General features: G+C 39.3%; 1 protein-coding gene across 5 annotated transcripts in view; it reads left to right on the top strand.

Moving 5' to 3' along the window:
- Positions 1–11,682: 11,682 nt before the first annotated feature.
- The window catches only part of LOC126162203 (maestro heat-like repeat-containing protein family member 1), a 275,479-nt gene continuing 271,640 nt past the window's right edge, over positions 11,683–15,521 (top strand). For 3 of the 5 annotated variants that reach the window (XR_007535034.1, XM_049918545.1, XM_049918542.1), the window contains exons 1-3: positions 11,683–11,789; positions 12,594–12,675; positions 12,761–12,906. Coding sequence is in view for 4 of the 5 variants with exons in the window: in XM_049918545.1 (XP_049774502.1) it covers positions 12,630–12,675; positions 12,761–12,906 (192 nt within the window). In the remaining variant the exon portion in view is untranslated. The other 2 variants (XM_049918543.1, XM_049918544.1) reach the window with 2 other exon arrangements.

Here is a 15,521-nt window from a genome sequence, read left to right as displayed (position 1 = left end):
TCTTCTCTTCTTGTATGATCCATCCTCATGTGTCTGAAATGTTATTCAAACCAAAAATTAGGAACGAGAAAAAAGATCAGGTATGGTTTACATTGATTAATGTTAAAGAAAACTCAATGTGAAATTAATTTCCCTATCAATAATCATATTAGCTTATGTTTAAATGCAGCTATCCTGCACTGAAGTATTGATAACTGCTATCATGGCTTGTAATCTGATGTGGTATTGCTACAAAATAGTGAAAAAACGAAACAAATTCTCATTTCTACTACGGATATGCACATCACTCTATATATAACTGCATGAGTGTAGTTGCACAATATTCTATATTCAACACTACTTCGTTAAACAGTGCTATCAGGCAGTAGAAACACTGCTTATTGTACCATTCCAGTATATTTCAGCATCTAGATACCATGGTAGATACCAAATTCAACTGCACGTTATCATTAACAGTTACAGCTGTAAATATGTATTACATTGTGTTGAGTATTAAAGTGCGAGAAGATTTCTACTGCATTGGATATTGCCACAATAATACGTGTAAATGTCCAACTGCTTGAAGGACCTGCTTTGTGTGACTTCCAAACAAATGTCTTATTATGTGAGAATACAACCTTTGTCGATACAACAGCAACAAACACTTTTTACCTGGATAGAGTGTTATGTATTGTACAGAATATTTACTGTCGAGAACGGGAAATAGAACACACTCGAGGCATTACGAATCAATTGTAACACGTCCAATATTTGATGTGTAGTAAACGGCACAATAAATGGTACTTATTATGTCACTAAGAGTACTTCGTGGCAAAAAGGAAGATGAATCAAAGCCAGAATTATATTCCAGTACAGGATTCGGAAAGTTGAATACCAACTATCTCAAAATCTGCTAGCATGGGAATCTCTATGAAATACAAGGAAATATGAATAGAAATAAGAAATATACTTACCCTTTAAGTGAACTGAGCAATGGAAATTGTATTTCTTTGCAGGAGCAAATATACAAGAGTCCACAGAACGTAATGTGATGATACAACCTCGTGTTTTATAGGAAACAAAAGTAAAAAAGTAAATACTGAATCATCACACCATCAAATATTACGAATGGATCCAAAAATTAAGCAGAATAATAGCAACATACTTATACTGCAACTTAAACGAAAAATCACGATCACGTTGCTACGATACCAAAACAATTATGGTAGACTACGTCATCCAATAGGAACACGAGACTATAAATTGCTAAACTTGCAGCGCTCCAAATGGCCTGGGACAAAACCAACGCCGTGTTACCGGAAATCCCTATATGAGTTTCACCCCCCCTGGTCTCTTGTTCGTAGTTTGTGCTTCCAAGGCACTTTAGGTTTACACTTTGTTCGAAATCTTGTTATTCTTTTCTTTTTACAATAATTACTCTTTTCTCAAGTTCAGCTCTTTTGTTTTCTCTCTATTACGTCGTTAGTTTGAAGATATAGTCAATGTGGCTTCGTTTACGTGATGAACAGTTCGTGTTCAAACTACCGTTAGGGAAATTGGGAAGCTTGGTGTTCCCTGTCGTGCAATTGCACATAACAAATCTTAATTGAACTCGCAATTTGCGGAGAATAAGCATAGCCCGTCGACAACCAGTGTGTCACGACTATCAATTCGTATAGCCTGTATGTATCAATCACGCAACCAGCTCGTAAAATTCACTTCTCTACTGGATAAGGTAGGATGGTGAGGATACTGGTTAGAGGAAAACACAAAAGACTTTTATGGAGTGAATAGATTTGAAGACACAGTGTTAATGACGTATGATATGATGAGCTTAACATAAATTATTATCACCTTAGTTTTTCATGACAAATAGTATAATTAAATCGATACAGTAGTTTCAGTGTCGTCTGATCCAGTTCTCTAAACAATTTTCTATGCATATCTAAAATTACTTAAACCATGCATTAGCAGTGAACTGTGTTTGTTAACTATCTTCTGTTCCATGTATCGTAAAATTGGTTTTCTAAAAAAAATCGTCGTATCTCGAGGACCTGAAATTGATATTTCTAGTACTAAGTTAGTTTATTTATAAATGATGGCTCTGAGCACTATGGGACTCAACTGCTGTGGTCATAAGTCCCCTAGAACTTAGAACTACTTAAACCTAACTAACCTAAGGACAGCACACAACACCCAGCCATCACGAGGCAGAGAAAATCCCTGACCCCGCCGGGAATCGAACCCGGGAACCCGGGCATGGGAAGCGAGAACGCTACCGCACGACCACGAGATGCGGGCTATAAATGATCTTTGTAAGTATTTCAGCTGCACTGTGCCGTAAAATTGTTATGAGCGTATACGGTTTTCTTCGTATTATGATAAAATAATTTGAGTTGGGCACTTCTTTCCTGCTACCTGGATCGTTATTGACTTACTTGATTCTTATATGCTAAGCTGCTGCTTTTTGCCTGCTGCGTTTCATAGGTGGTCTCATAAAGTTTGTTGTCATACACTCCTTATGCATAACATAACATTTACCTCATTAGAGTAAGCGACCTTAATAAATATTTTTTTTATACCTACGAGCAATCATTCTGGTCTGAATGATCATTTTAATTTATTTCATTCAAGAGGAGAGAGCTTTGCTATACTTAAAACTAGTGGTAGCAGGTGGCACTTAGCACGTCCCTACTATAGTATTTATTTGTCAGCTCTTTCGGCTGTGGCCGTTCATGGCTCAATTAACTTAAAACTAACTTACATCTAAGGCAAATCTTGCTCTCCTACAAACAATGTGTTTTACTTCAGGTGCTCATCTTGTTGTGGCAGATCGACAGGGTTTTAGTCCTGTGCATTACTCTTACATACGTTGGTACTTCACACATAGTATGACAACTTATAGTGTGTGTGTATTTTATTTTAGCAGCTTAACTTAACAGATATTTTCAATGGTTGACTCGGTATTTCTTCAAGTCTGCGTAATGAAACAACCCTTTTATTCGTCCAGATACAGGGTCAGCTAATAGATAGCAACCAATGTGCGGCTTTCTTAAGATACTATATGGTCCTTCATACAAGTGCTGCCACTTGCGATTCTTATGATGAATCAAAGATGGTTTGAAGTGGGTCTTTAATAGCACTCGTTCATTTATACGATACGATAAGACTTTGCTAATGTGTTTGTCATGCGCCTTTTTTCTTAGGTTGGCATGAGTGGTTAAAGATATGAGAGCTTATTGGTTCCGCAGCTTCCCCTTGGAGGCCTAAAGAAGCTGCTAATGGTTTTCCGACTGGGGTGGAGCTGAAATGTCAGTTATTTGCACTTGACTAGTATTTTGCGACATACCAGGTCGAAAATTTGCGTTCGTATCCCATACGACTTGTGCATCTCTTGATTGCGTGTTATTTGACATCGCGTTTGGTGCTTGGTTCGCCTGTGTGTAGAAAATGGTCGGATTTCCTTGGCTATTATGACCGGCGCTGTCAGGAAAAGCATGCGACGCATTGTCCTGACTATTGTTCCTGAACTGTTGGTTGGGTTGGTGAGAAAATGTTGCATTTTTCGGCTGTGAAAAATTCATTTGGTGAGAGGGAGTGAAGTGACTCGGCTGACTGTACTGTTGTGGTCTATTATAATTGTTCCATTTCTTTCCCTTGTGACGATTTCCATTATTCGTCTTGTTGTTCTGGTACTGGTAATTACCGTTGTGATTTATCGGTGAATTACCGTATTGCTGTTGTGTGTTTTGATAAATCGGATTGTATCTATTCTGGTGTGGATATTTGTTATATTGTTTTCCATTACGGCGGTTGCAACTGTTATGATTGCCGTAAGGCTGAGCGTTTGGTTGTCCCGTGTTATGTTGGTACGACATTCCATTGACGCAATTTGTTATGTGCTGCTGCGGACCGGGCAGTCCATTATTATAATTATTCCGCGCGCTCGCACGCACATCCTCATAGATCATATCCAAATTGTCAAGAACAAAAAGAAAGGCTTCTAGGTCTTCTTCACTCACATTAACTAGTTTTTCTCTTATTGACACAGGAAGTTTTGACTTTAAGATCATGATTACATCTTTGGTTGAAATGGGCGTGTCCCAATACTGAATTTTACGTAGATATTTTTCAAAATAACGTCTCAAACCTCCTCTGGTGTTGAAAGGTTCGGCGTTGTAAACCTCCTTTCGGAGTCTTTGTTGTATACCTGAACTCCAGAATTTATTCAAAAAATGCTTTTCAAAATCTACATAGGTGTGACATTTGTCTATTATTTCTGTACCCCAAATTGATCCTTCACCGTGTACATAGCCTAAGATGAACTGTATCCGCTGCCTGTCGCTCCATGATTCTGGAAAAGCACATGTAAATTATTTTAGAAATACCATGGGATGTATATTTCGTTTTTCAGGTATAAAAGGCTGAAAAACTCTGTGTTTTAGCACACTCTCGTCTCGCATTAGTTCAACGAGTGTTAGTTGATCGGCATGACTACGTGACGTGGAAGTTTCGTCACGCGTATTATTTACTGTTGGTGAGAATTGCACCTGACACTCGGGATATTGACGATTATCGTGTTCTGGCGGTAGCGAATACCCACTTTGATTGTCAACTTGTCGTTTCAGTTGATCTATATCATTGCTTAGCTGACGTTTCCGTTCCGGAAGATCGTGGCTAAATTCTCGTCTGATTTCACCTAATTCACTGGTTAAAGTGTCACCAGAAGTACCGGGAGCGGTTTAGATTTCTGCTGTAGCAGATTTAACCGTACCCTTTAGTTCAGCGTGTACCTTGCTGACAATGTACTGTTCTTTGGATTGCATCCACTCTTCAAATTCCCTATTAAGTGTATTGCTTATACCGGTGTTGACATCTGCGATCTTTTTGTCAATATTGACATCGGATATTTGCTGAGCAAGGTCTTCAACTCGCTCTCCAACGTGGTTGACACCTTCTGTCAATTGGCTTACTCTCTTTGAAACATCACTGTAATGTTTCAAAGAGTCACTCGCAGTTGATTTACACACATCTATTTGGGCCTGCATATCTGTGAACTTGCTACCAATATTGGTTTCGGCGGATTCCACTATCGAAAGAACACTATCAATTTTTGCGTGTACGCTAGCGTTTAGCTCGCTTGCGTAAGCAGTGGTAATGGCTTTAATTTTTTCTTCCATGGTGTCATTCGAATTTTTGATTTGTGCTTGGATGTCGGTAATAACAGAATTTATATTGTTCATTCGCACTTGAGTGTCCTCTATCCTTGATTCTAAACTGTTGAATCTGCTGTCACTTTGATTTGCTAACTGACTGATTTGCGTTCCAAGATTACCCATGTTTGCTTCAACACTGGTTTTCATATCAGCAAACAATTTTAGCATGTCTGACAGCGAGCATTCACGTGACTGCGACGCGGTCTGTGGCGCCGACAGCTCACGTGTCGCTTCGTCGTCTGTTGTTCCCTCACTACGAGATTCAGGTTTGTTTACACCCGCACGCGGTCTAAGTTGCCTTGGTTGCTCATCAGCCATCGTAAATTTAAAGTAGTTACACTGCACGAGCTAGAAAAGATAATTTTTTTTAATTATGATTTTCACTTGTCAGGTGCGCCAAGGGTTTCGCGTCCTGATTTCTCAGATATTGCTTGCGCGTTATAAACAATTGAAACTCTGACACACGAAAATGCCAATATGGCAACGGGAGTGATAAAATAAATGAAAAACACTTATAGAGCACTGAAACTGGCACAGATAGCGGCCATTGTGATTCACTAAAATGCACAACAATGGAAATTCTTGCTAACTATTTCTAACTATTGTAAGCGAAATGATATGATAGAGGCGGATGTAATAGCAAAAGGAAACAGGAATTTGGAAATTAAATTGCTTGAGGAAAAGGAAAAAAGCGTAGAGAGTGCATGTCACTAGCCGACTGAATGCTCGGTACGCAAAGCTTCAAACGTAATGAAAAATCGTACTCACATTAGTTGTCTTGCGCGCTGCTATTTATTGCTGTTGTGGATTCTTACTGCGATTTTCTGCACATGCGTCTTTTTTTTTTATCACTGGTTTTGGCTTCCAATTTTCTCCAGATGGTAGCATGAAAATAAAAAGAACAAATTAGTCTTTTAGTCATGTCCCTGTTCGGGCGCCACATCTAGCGTTAAAAGGTTTTTTGCTTTTCACATTTAACCAAATATAACATTGATGATGATAATTTATGGCAATGTTTGCCGACAACATAAAGAATGCAACATTTAACACTAGATTGCGTACTCACGGCAGTTCTCCTTGGCCGTTTTTTGGTACGACTTGGAAAGAGAGAAAAATTAATGAATGATCGCCGATGCGTCGGTTCTCGATTGTGTTCAGGAGACGTACAGATTGATTGCGCGAAAATAGTTTCTCAAATGACCCCTTAACCCGGATTACTTTCACGCAATCAGACTCTTCAATGAAATTACCTAAGGGACCTATTTGAATAATAAAAAAAAAAAAATTGGAAATGAATGCGAAACAGTGAAATTTTGTAAAAAAAGTTGTCAGATCTGAAATTGAATACATTAATGGTCTCCCAAATACAATCGAGACAGCGAGATAGAGAGCGAACCTGTAACAAAGTTCATTTAAACATAAACATTATTTGTGGTTAATTTAAAGAAAAGAATAAGCACAGATTTTCTGTACAGTGAAGCATCAATATATTCTTAAAGAACAAAGGCATTAAACTTTAAACATTAAAAAATTTACAATGAATACAAAACTTACATTTTTATGTTTTTCTCATACATGGAGCAGTCCAACAATCGCTGCTTTTGTATGTGTGATATTTTGTAAAAATTAAATGTCCTGGCGTGCGCGTAAGTATTTCTTATCGTCACAAGGTTTACAAAAGCGTTTTTTTTTTCTTGGTGATAACGTGGTTTTTCACACTAAATGAAATATAACTTGTAGCAGTGCTACACAACACGTCTTAACAAGTCGGCGACCAAACATCAAAGGTAATGAAGTACATGTTAACATATCGGCGACCAGAAGTACAACTAACTATAAAGACTCTAGAATTTTCCTAACAAATGATAAATTGTTCTTTCTTCTGTTTCGCAGCTTCTTGCTATCAAGCGCTGCGGCAATGATTTTAAATATCTGCGCCCAGCGAGTCATAGTGTTTAAAAGTACCTTTTAAATGCTGGCCGCGCGTCTTGGTATAGGCGCACGTTATAAACAGATTTCGTTTCTTTACCCTCGCGTTGTCATGCTTAGTATCATTACAAACTACAGCTCGATGGCTATCCTTTTCTCATATGCAAAATGTCTGAAATCCAATAATATCACAACAGGCATGTTTTCAACTACTATTTCTCAAGGGCTCGCAGATTTATGAAAAACGCATTTGAGATTTTATCTACAAAATTTAGGATTTTTCACACAGCAATCGCTTTGAAACCAGAGCACGCAGGTGCTGTTGTGGTGTCATACTGTGTTCTGCAAAATTTCTTGTGACACAAGTCCTCAATGAAATTTCTTGCAAATACTATGTTTCTGTTTCTAACCAATAGCTCAATACATAGTATCAATATTAAGAATAAGAACAATTTGTGTAAAGACCTAAAATCACTTAACTTGGTCCAGATTGGTCCAATATACAGGAATACACGTTTTCAATAATTGCCAACAACCATTAAAAACTTAGTGTCAGATGAAGCACAGATTAAAAGGATTTGGAAAGAATTTTTCGTAGGCAACTCGTTCTACTCTATAGATAATTATATTAATAGGAATTGTTAGACTAACTTAAGTAAAAATAACTGTTAGATTTCATTTATGACAGCAATTGGTCACAATAGTCAAGATTAGGTACTGTGTGTATGATAAATTTATTAAAAGCCGGTAAATAGGCTCCATTCTGACACCATGATAATTCTGTAAATACTAGCAGTTCCAGTTTTCTGTAATATAAACATGGCTTGACAGTTTTCTGACAGATGATCACAGAAGTGAGCATTCTATTCCATGTTCTACATTTTTTATGTTAGACTACAATTTCTGAGAATCATCTCAGTTTTTGGTCTATGGAACGAAAACGAACTCTAATCTAATATAAATAACATTAAATCAGAAGATTTGGAAGAATCTATATCCCAGGATACAAGTCAGCTAATGTGATTACTAATCGGGTACAACAGAAACTGTTCTTTAGAAATTGTGTCCATTCGAGAAAAACTGATAGCATATTTCGCAGCGAAAAACGCTACAATATGATTGAAATACTGTAAATATCTTCGCAATGTCGAGTATTTTATGCACTAAGTGCATTTTTCTTAATCTTATCTGTATAACTCTTTATATATGTGCAAACACATCACATTGATTAAAACGGGTATATTTATTAAGTCTACAACATTGTTTCACTTACCATATATTCTGTTGAGTCAATGCTCGATGTTGTTGGCCAATAAAGTTCCTGGTCATGCAGATAAGAAAGAAGCTCAAAATACCACAACATTAGTGTATGCACCATGTATGTTCACTGCCTGGCCCTGAACGACTTGTCTGGTGTACTTTTTTAAGTAATCTCCTGTAAGAGCTACGCAGATTATTAATTGTTTTTGACAACCATATCACAATTATCATTTGGCTCAACTTCCTTTGCTTTTGTTACCAGTTTTACGCTACACGTTTGTTTTGTTTCTATCGCTGTAAGCCTTGCTCTTAATCTTCCATGCAGATGGTAACGAAATGTAAACTTTTATAAATACTGTTACAAACTCTCTGTACTAAATTCGGGAGTCTTGAGAATCTCCAGAAACGTCACTCATATTGAATTCTATTTATAGCAATACCGACCCAACAATGATGCAACGCTCGCCAAGGTAACAATGGACTGAGCGATTAGCCTGAGATACCTTTCACATGCTCAAACTTAACGCTGCGCTCACAGTAGTTCCAATATCGGAGGATTCCGCTGACAACCGACATCGGCCTTATACGGCCGATCTTTTGACATTAGTACGCCACTACGTGCGCGATCACTCCATAGCCGATTTTATCTCCAGAACGTATAGACACCGGACGACAATCGGTGAAATTAGAATCAGTTTGTTTTCTTCGGTCAAATCGACCGACGTTTTCGCACACGATATATGGATCGTGAGAAACTGATAAGTTTAATCCAAGAAATATTGAGTTTGTGCCACCCTGAGGATGAAAATATCATAATCGGGATATAATTCAGAATCTGTGGACTGAAATCGTAGGTTTATTCGAAACCTCAAATAAGTAGTTTTTTGGAAGTTTTAGGCGTCCTTATAACCTCAAAAATTAATTTGTTCAAATGAAAACTGTTGTGTATCTTATACACTCCTGGAAATGGAAAAAAGAACACATTGACACCGGTGTGTCAGACCCACCATACTTGCTCCGGACACTGTGAGAGGGCTGTACAAGCAATGATCACACGCACGGCACAGCGGACACACCAGGAACCGCGGTGTTGGCCGTCGAATGGCGCTAGCTGCGCAGCATTTGTGCACCGCCGCCGTCAGTGTCAGCCAGTTTGCCGTGGCATATGGAGCTCCATCGCAGTCTTTAACACTGGTAGCATGCCGCGACAGCATGGACGTGAACCGTATGTGCAGTTGACGGACTTTGAGCGAGGGCGTATAGTGGGCATGCGGGAGGCCGGGTGGACGTACCGCCGAATTGCTCAACACGTGGGGCGTGAGGTCTCCACAGTACATCGATGTAGTCGCCAGTGGTCGGCGGAAGGTGCACGTGCCCGTTGACCTGGGACCGGACCGCAGCGACGCACGGATGCACGCCAAGACCGTAGGATCCTACGCAGTGCCGTAGGGGACCGCACCGCCACTTCCCAGCAAATTAGGGACACTGTTGCTCCTGGGGTATCGGCGAGGAACATTCGCAACCGTCTCCATGAAGCTGGGCTACGGTCCCGCACACTGTTAGGCCGTCTTCCGCTCACACCCCAACATCGTGCAGCCCGCCTCCAGTGGTGTCGCGACAGGCGTGAATGGAGGGACGAATGGAGACGTGTCGTCTTCAGCGATGAGAGTCGCTTCTGCCTTGGTGCCAATGATGGTCGTATGCGTGTTTGGCGCCGTGCAGGTGAGCGCCACAATCAGGACTGCATACGACCGAGGCACACAGGGCCAACACCCGGCATCATGGTGTGGGGAGCGATCTCCTACACTGGCCGTACACCACTGGTGATCGTCGAGGGGACACTGAATAGTGCACGGTACATCCAAACCGTCATCGAACCCATCGTTCTACCATTCCTAGACCGGCAAGGGAACTTGCTGTTCCAACAGGACAATGCACGTCCGCATGTATCCCGTGCCACCCAACATGCTCTAGAAGGTGTAAGTCAACTACCCTGGCCAGCAAGATCTCCGGATCTGTCCCCCATTGAGCATGTTTGGGACTGGATGAAGCGTCGTCTCACGCGGTCTGCACGTCCAGCACGAACGCTGGTCCAACTGAGGCGCCAGGTGGAAATGGCATGGCAAGCCGTTCCACAGGACTACATCCAGCATCTCTACGATCGTCTCCATGGGAGAATAGCAGCCTGCATTGCTGCGAAAGGTGGATATACACTGTACTAGTGCCGACATTGTGCATGCTCTGTTGCCTGTGTCTATGTGCCTGTGGTTCTGTCAGTGTGATCATGTGATGTATCTGACCCCAGGAATGTGTCAATAAAGTTTCCCCTTCCTGGGACAATGAATTCACGGTGTTCTTATTTCAATTTCCTGGAGTGTATAATGTTCTGGATTTTTTTCTGTCGTAGGTTGTCATTAGATGTCTACAAATTATTATTGCTGCTCACTGGCGGTCTATGCCAGCAGGGTAGTGATTCTGTTTATATGAAGCGGTTTGCGGATGTAGTGTACGGTACGTGTTTCCCACTTTTAAATGCTGTAGGTTTTCAGAGTATCTTATGCTGAACATTATGCTTGTCTTTCACTCGTGTGCTAAATGACAGTCATTGAGGGTTAATTGACGTACGTCTGCACAACTGTAAATAAATACAGTGAAACAGAGTGCCTATAACTTGCCTTCCATGGTCACCACGATTTATCTTGAGTACATAACAGAACTTTTCTCCCGTCATCTCGTATATGTGTAAAACTTGCTGATTATTCCTATAACTGTGGACAATGGTGTATAGTAGTCGTCACGTTCTTTACGAGACAGGAAGGCTCACTGACATGCATTCGGTGTCCCTTTAATAGCAGAAGCCGCTATGCAGCACTCGTATCCAACTGTGCCCATACCCTTATCTGAGAGAGAGAGAGAGAGATAGCGCTGTGAGTACATGTTGGAGCTTGTAATGGGGGTCTTGGGCTACACTGCACAACTTTTGTTATTAAGATTATGGCAGATGGCTCGGTCTTTCTTCCGGATTAATCTACTGCATTGAAAATTTTAACTGTTCCTAACTGGCAGTGCTTAGCAGTATGAAAAATACAAGCTTTCGCGGTGCTTCGGAACGCCGTGCTGAAAGCTTCTGAGCGTACAATACGCAGTAGCACCACTACGAATAAAACACTGTGGGGGTTCAAACCCATGTTTGCGTAATGATTGTTTCACTTAAGAGCCTGTCACAGAGATACATATGTTTGGAACTAATTATATCAGACCGGTTCTGTATCGTTTTTCTATTTCACACTGTTCGAGACTACCGCGCGTGATGTAATGCTAGAAATGTCATGTGATGTTTACGTATCGACATTGTCAGCTGTAACACAGAAGAAGTGTGGCGCGTGCAATAAACGGAACAACGAGGTAAAAGCAAATGTAAATGATTCATTGCCCGTTAAGAGACTAATTGTGCAGCTGTAATTGTCTGTGTCACGTGGTAAATGTCATCTTCCCTTTAGCTTTGTTGACATCATTTAAATACAAAGTTTTAGGAGTTATACTGTTTTATATGTTGGTTATTGCTTCGTACTCATTTCATTTGTGAACTAGCTGTACCCGCAAGCAAAACAATTTGGGCGCTTCTGAAGGTAAATTTTTTGTGAGCATAATAAGCTTCCAGCAAACCTCGTAGGCGTGATGTACAAATAGTGTGTGACGTTACTAAAAGAAATTGTGACGATGTACAGCGAGAATCATCTGGTTTATTCCCCAGTTGGTGTCGCCCAGGACTAAATAAATTCTGACGCACTACTGTGGCCAAGTCGTTAAATTATCTAATTTATAAAAAAAACATTGTAAGCTATATTTGTTGCCGTCTGAAGTGATGTTAGGTTAAAAGAGGCGGTACAGATGCATGTACAGTTGATAGTAAAAAAAGTAATCATTGCCAACCATTAAGCACACAATTGAATTTTTTGATCAAGTGCAGAGGTACCATATGCTTCCCTACACCACCTCCCCCCCCCCCCCCCCCCCCTCCTCCCATGACAGGTGTTTCAGTGGATAAATGTGAGACTGGTCTGTTTAGTTACTTAGAAATAGGTTTCAAAGAAATAAATTTTTGTTCGGCATTATAAGTCTTCTACATAATTTTTTTTAAACATTCTGACTAAAATGTGGTAAATTATTCACTTCAACAACTACTAATCACATTTGTTATGCATCTAGGAGACAGCACGGAACTGAGAGTTAGTGTTATGCAGTATGACAAGTGCCATGGATGCCAATGCCAAAAATAGTTCAATACAAGGTAAGGATGCTTTATGGATGTTAGTACTGCACTAGAAACTAAATCTGTGGCTTGATTTACCGATTTTTCTTGTTTTAACATGAAGTTGTCGTTGGATCACTCGTGGAGGCTGCAGGCGACAAGAATGAAACTGTCAGGCATGCAGTTTCTGAATCGCTCAAGAAGATTGCAAGGAAACATCAGAATGATGTACTGGATAACATAATTTGCTATTGCAAGAGAAATTCAAAGGTACGTATATACATGGTTCAACTGAAAGTAGTGATTATGTTTTAAATGGCTGAAGAGTAATTAAAGTATCTTCTTTTAAATTTCTTTAAGTAAATAAAAATTAAGTCATACAAGTGTCAGTTTTTTGCTGTTTTGCACCTATGAAATGAATTGTAAATTCAGACTCTTATTGGCAGATTCGTAACATTTCAGGTTGTAATTACTGTATCCAGATTTCATGGAATCCCTGATATTTTGTTGTAGAGCCCTCTTGAAAATGTTTTCTTTCAACTTTATCCTATCTTCAGCTATTGAGTCAAAAACTAAATTCAGAAGTGAGAAAAATCCATATGTATCTTCAAATTTTGTTTCAGCCTATACCCTGCATAATATTTTTCAAAAAATTGTTTCCTTATTAATATTAAGGCAATTTATGCTGATATTGTCTTTTCTTCATCCTATAACACCATAAAGTAAGTTTCATAAATTCCCTTGTTTTGAATTTCATCCATTTCATCACATCAGCAGCAGGAATGTACTATGTGAGAGTGGACAATACAGTACACAATACAAATTTAAAAAATATATTTATGATACTACTCAGGGGTATACATCTGGGTTTGAGCTTCTGGTCAGTATCACAATACAATAAAGAATGTGATTTTATGTGAATCATTTTCAATTGAGTATAATTTGGATTGAACAGCATCTTCAGTGCTACAGTACAGAAGTGCAGTAGATGTGCTGTAACTGACTTCTGAAATAATTTTGCATTGTGTGTCATTATTATTTATTAACTAGCTTAATTCTCGTGTGAAAAATTCCTTTTTGGCATAAACTTGACTTAACATGTACTGAATACAGGTTGTTTTGCAGTCCTGTGTTATGGCTACCTACTGCAATTTTTTTTTTTTTTTTTTTGCATGCATACATTACTGCCTAAGAATACTACCTACCTATAAGAAATTTCAACAGTAGATCATAAGAGCAAGGTAATTACACTATTTCTAGTTTTTTTAGAGAGTCCTACAAGATATCCCAAATATTGACTAAAATATTTTAGTAGCTCTTTTAGTATTTTGAAAGTACTTGCTGCTGTTGAAAAAATTCCCCAGATGATGACACCATGTCAGGGCACTATGAAAACGTTAAAATAGGCAGTCATTACAGTAGTGTCATTTGTAAATTTCTTTATGATTCTTAATGCATGGCAACATTTACTCAATTTTAAGTTCATGAATTCAGTGTGTTTATGCCATTTGATATTTTGGTTCCTCAGTATTTTGCTGATTGATGCTCACACAAGAATTATGTATATTCTGATTTTCTGAATGGCAAAAACGCCCAGAAACAGTTTTCCTATTGTTCATTTTAGTTGTTATAAGCCCAGTTCCGGAAGTGATTTGTAGCAGTATTTATTGACTGCTGTAATTCATCATAATTTTTACCTTTGAGGTGGGGTGCTGGGAAAAGTAACAAGCAAAGGGCAAAAAAGGGAAGCCTGAAAAAAAAAAAAATTCAGTTAGTAAATCAGTTTGGCTTGCTGTATGAAGAATTTCAAGAATTTTATTCACCATAGATCATTTTACAATGATATTGGCTTCGTCATACAAGATGTACTAGTACATACAGAATAACAAAATAAACTTCTGTCAATACATTATAAATACATTTGAAGCGTGGCAGTGTACCAAATTACAAAGGATAGCTTTTAAAAGCTAACGCAACAAGCTATCTTATAATCTAATATAATATGGTATTTTATTGTTTATAGTATAAACTTTGTAATTACACATGATTAACCACAGCACAAAATAATATGTTTAACTACAGACAACTTTTACATGCTTATATTCTCCTCAGGCATCTCAAAGAATTCTTTAATGTCATAGAATGGATGATCTGACAGCCAGCTGTACCACTTAATTTTAAAAGAATTTATATCCATAGACTGAACATGAATTGGCAGTTTATTGAACATTTTGAGTGGGTTAACTTTGTCGGAATTTCCTGTTCTCGCTAATCTGTGGCGCGGTATGTCTAAATTACCATTCGCCCTGGTGTTGTGTTCGTGTATTTCCTTTCTGGAAATAAATTCTGAAATATTACTTTTAATATAGAGTACATTCACATACACTCCTGGAAATTGAAATAAGAACACCGTGAATTCATTATCCCAGGAAGGGGAAACTTTATTGACACATTCCTGGGGTCAGATACATCACATGATCACACTGACAGAACCACAGGCACATAGACACAGGCAACAGAGCATGCACAATGTCGGCACTAGTACAGTGTATATCCACCTTTCGCAGCAATGCAGGCTGCTATTCTCCCATGGAGACAATCGTAGAGATGCTGGATGTAGTCCTGTGGAACGGCTTGCCATGCCATTTCCACCTGGCGCCTCAGTTGGACCAGCGTTCGTGCTGGACGTGCAGACCGCGTGAGACAACGCTTCATCCAGTCCCAAACATGCTCAATGGGGGACAGATCCGGAGATCTTGCTGGCCAGGGTAGTTGACTTACACCTTCTAGAGCACGTTGGGTGGCACGGGATACATGCGGACGTGCATTGTCCTGTTGGAACAGCAAGTTCCCTTGCCGGTCTAGGAATGGTAGAACGACGGGTT

The sequence above is a fragment of the Schistocerca cancellata genome, chromosome 2 (assembly GCF_023864275.1).
Source record: "Schistocerca cancellata isolate TAMUIC-IGC-003103 chromosome 2, iqSchCanc2.1, whole genome shotgun sequence".
NCBI classification, from domain to species: domain Eukaryota; kingdom Metazoa; phylum Arthropoda; class Insecta; order Orthoptera; family Acrididae; genus Schistocerca; species Schistocerca cancellata.
Note: the sequence above shows the minus strand (reverse complement) of the source record. Positions and strands in the feature narration are given on the sequence as shown.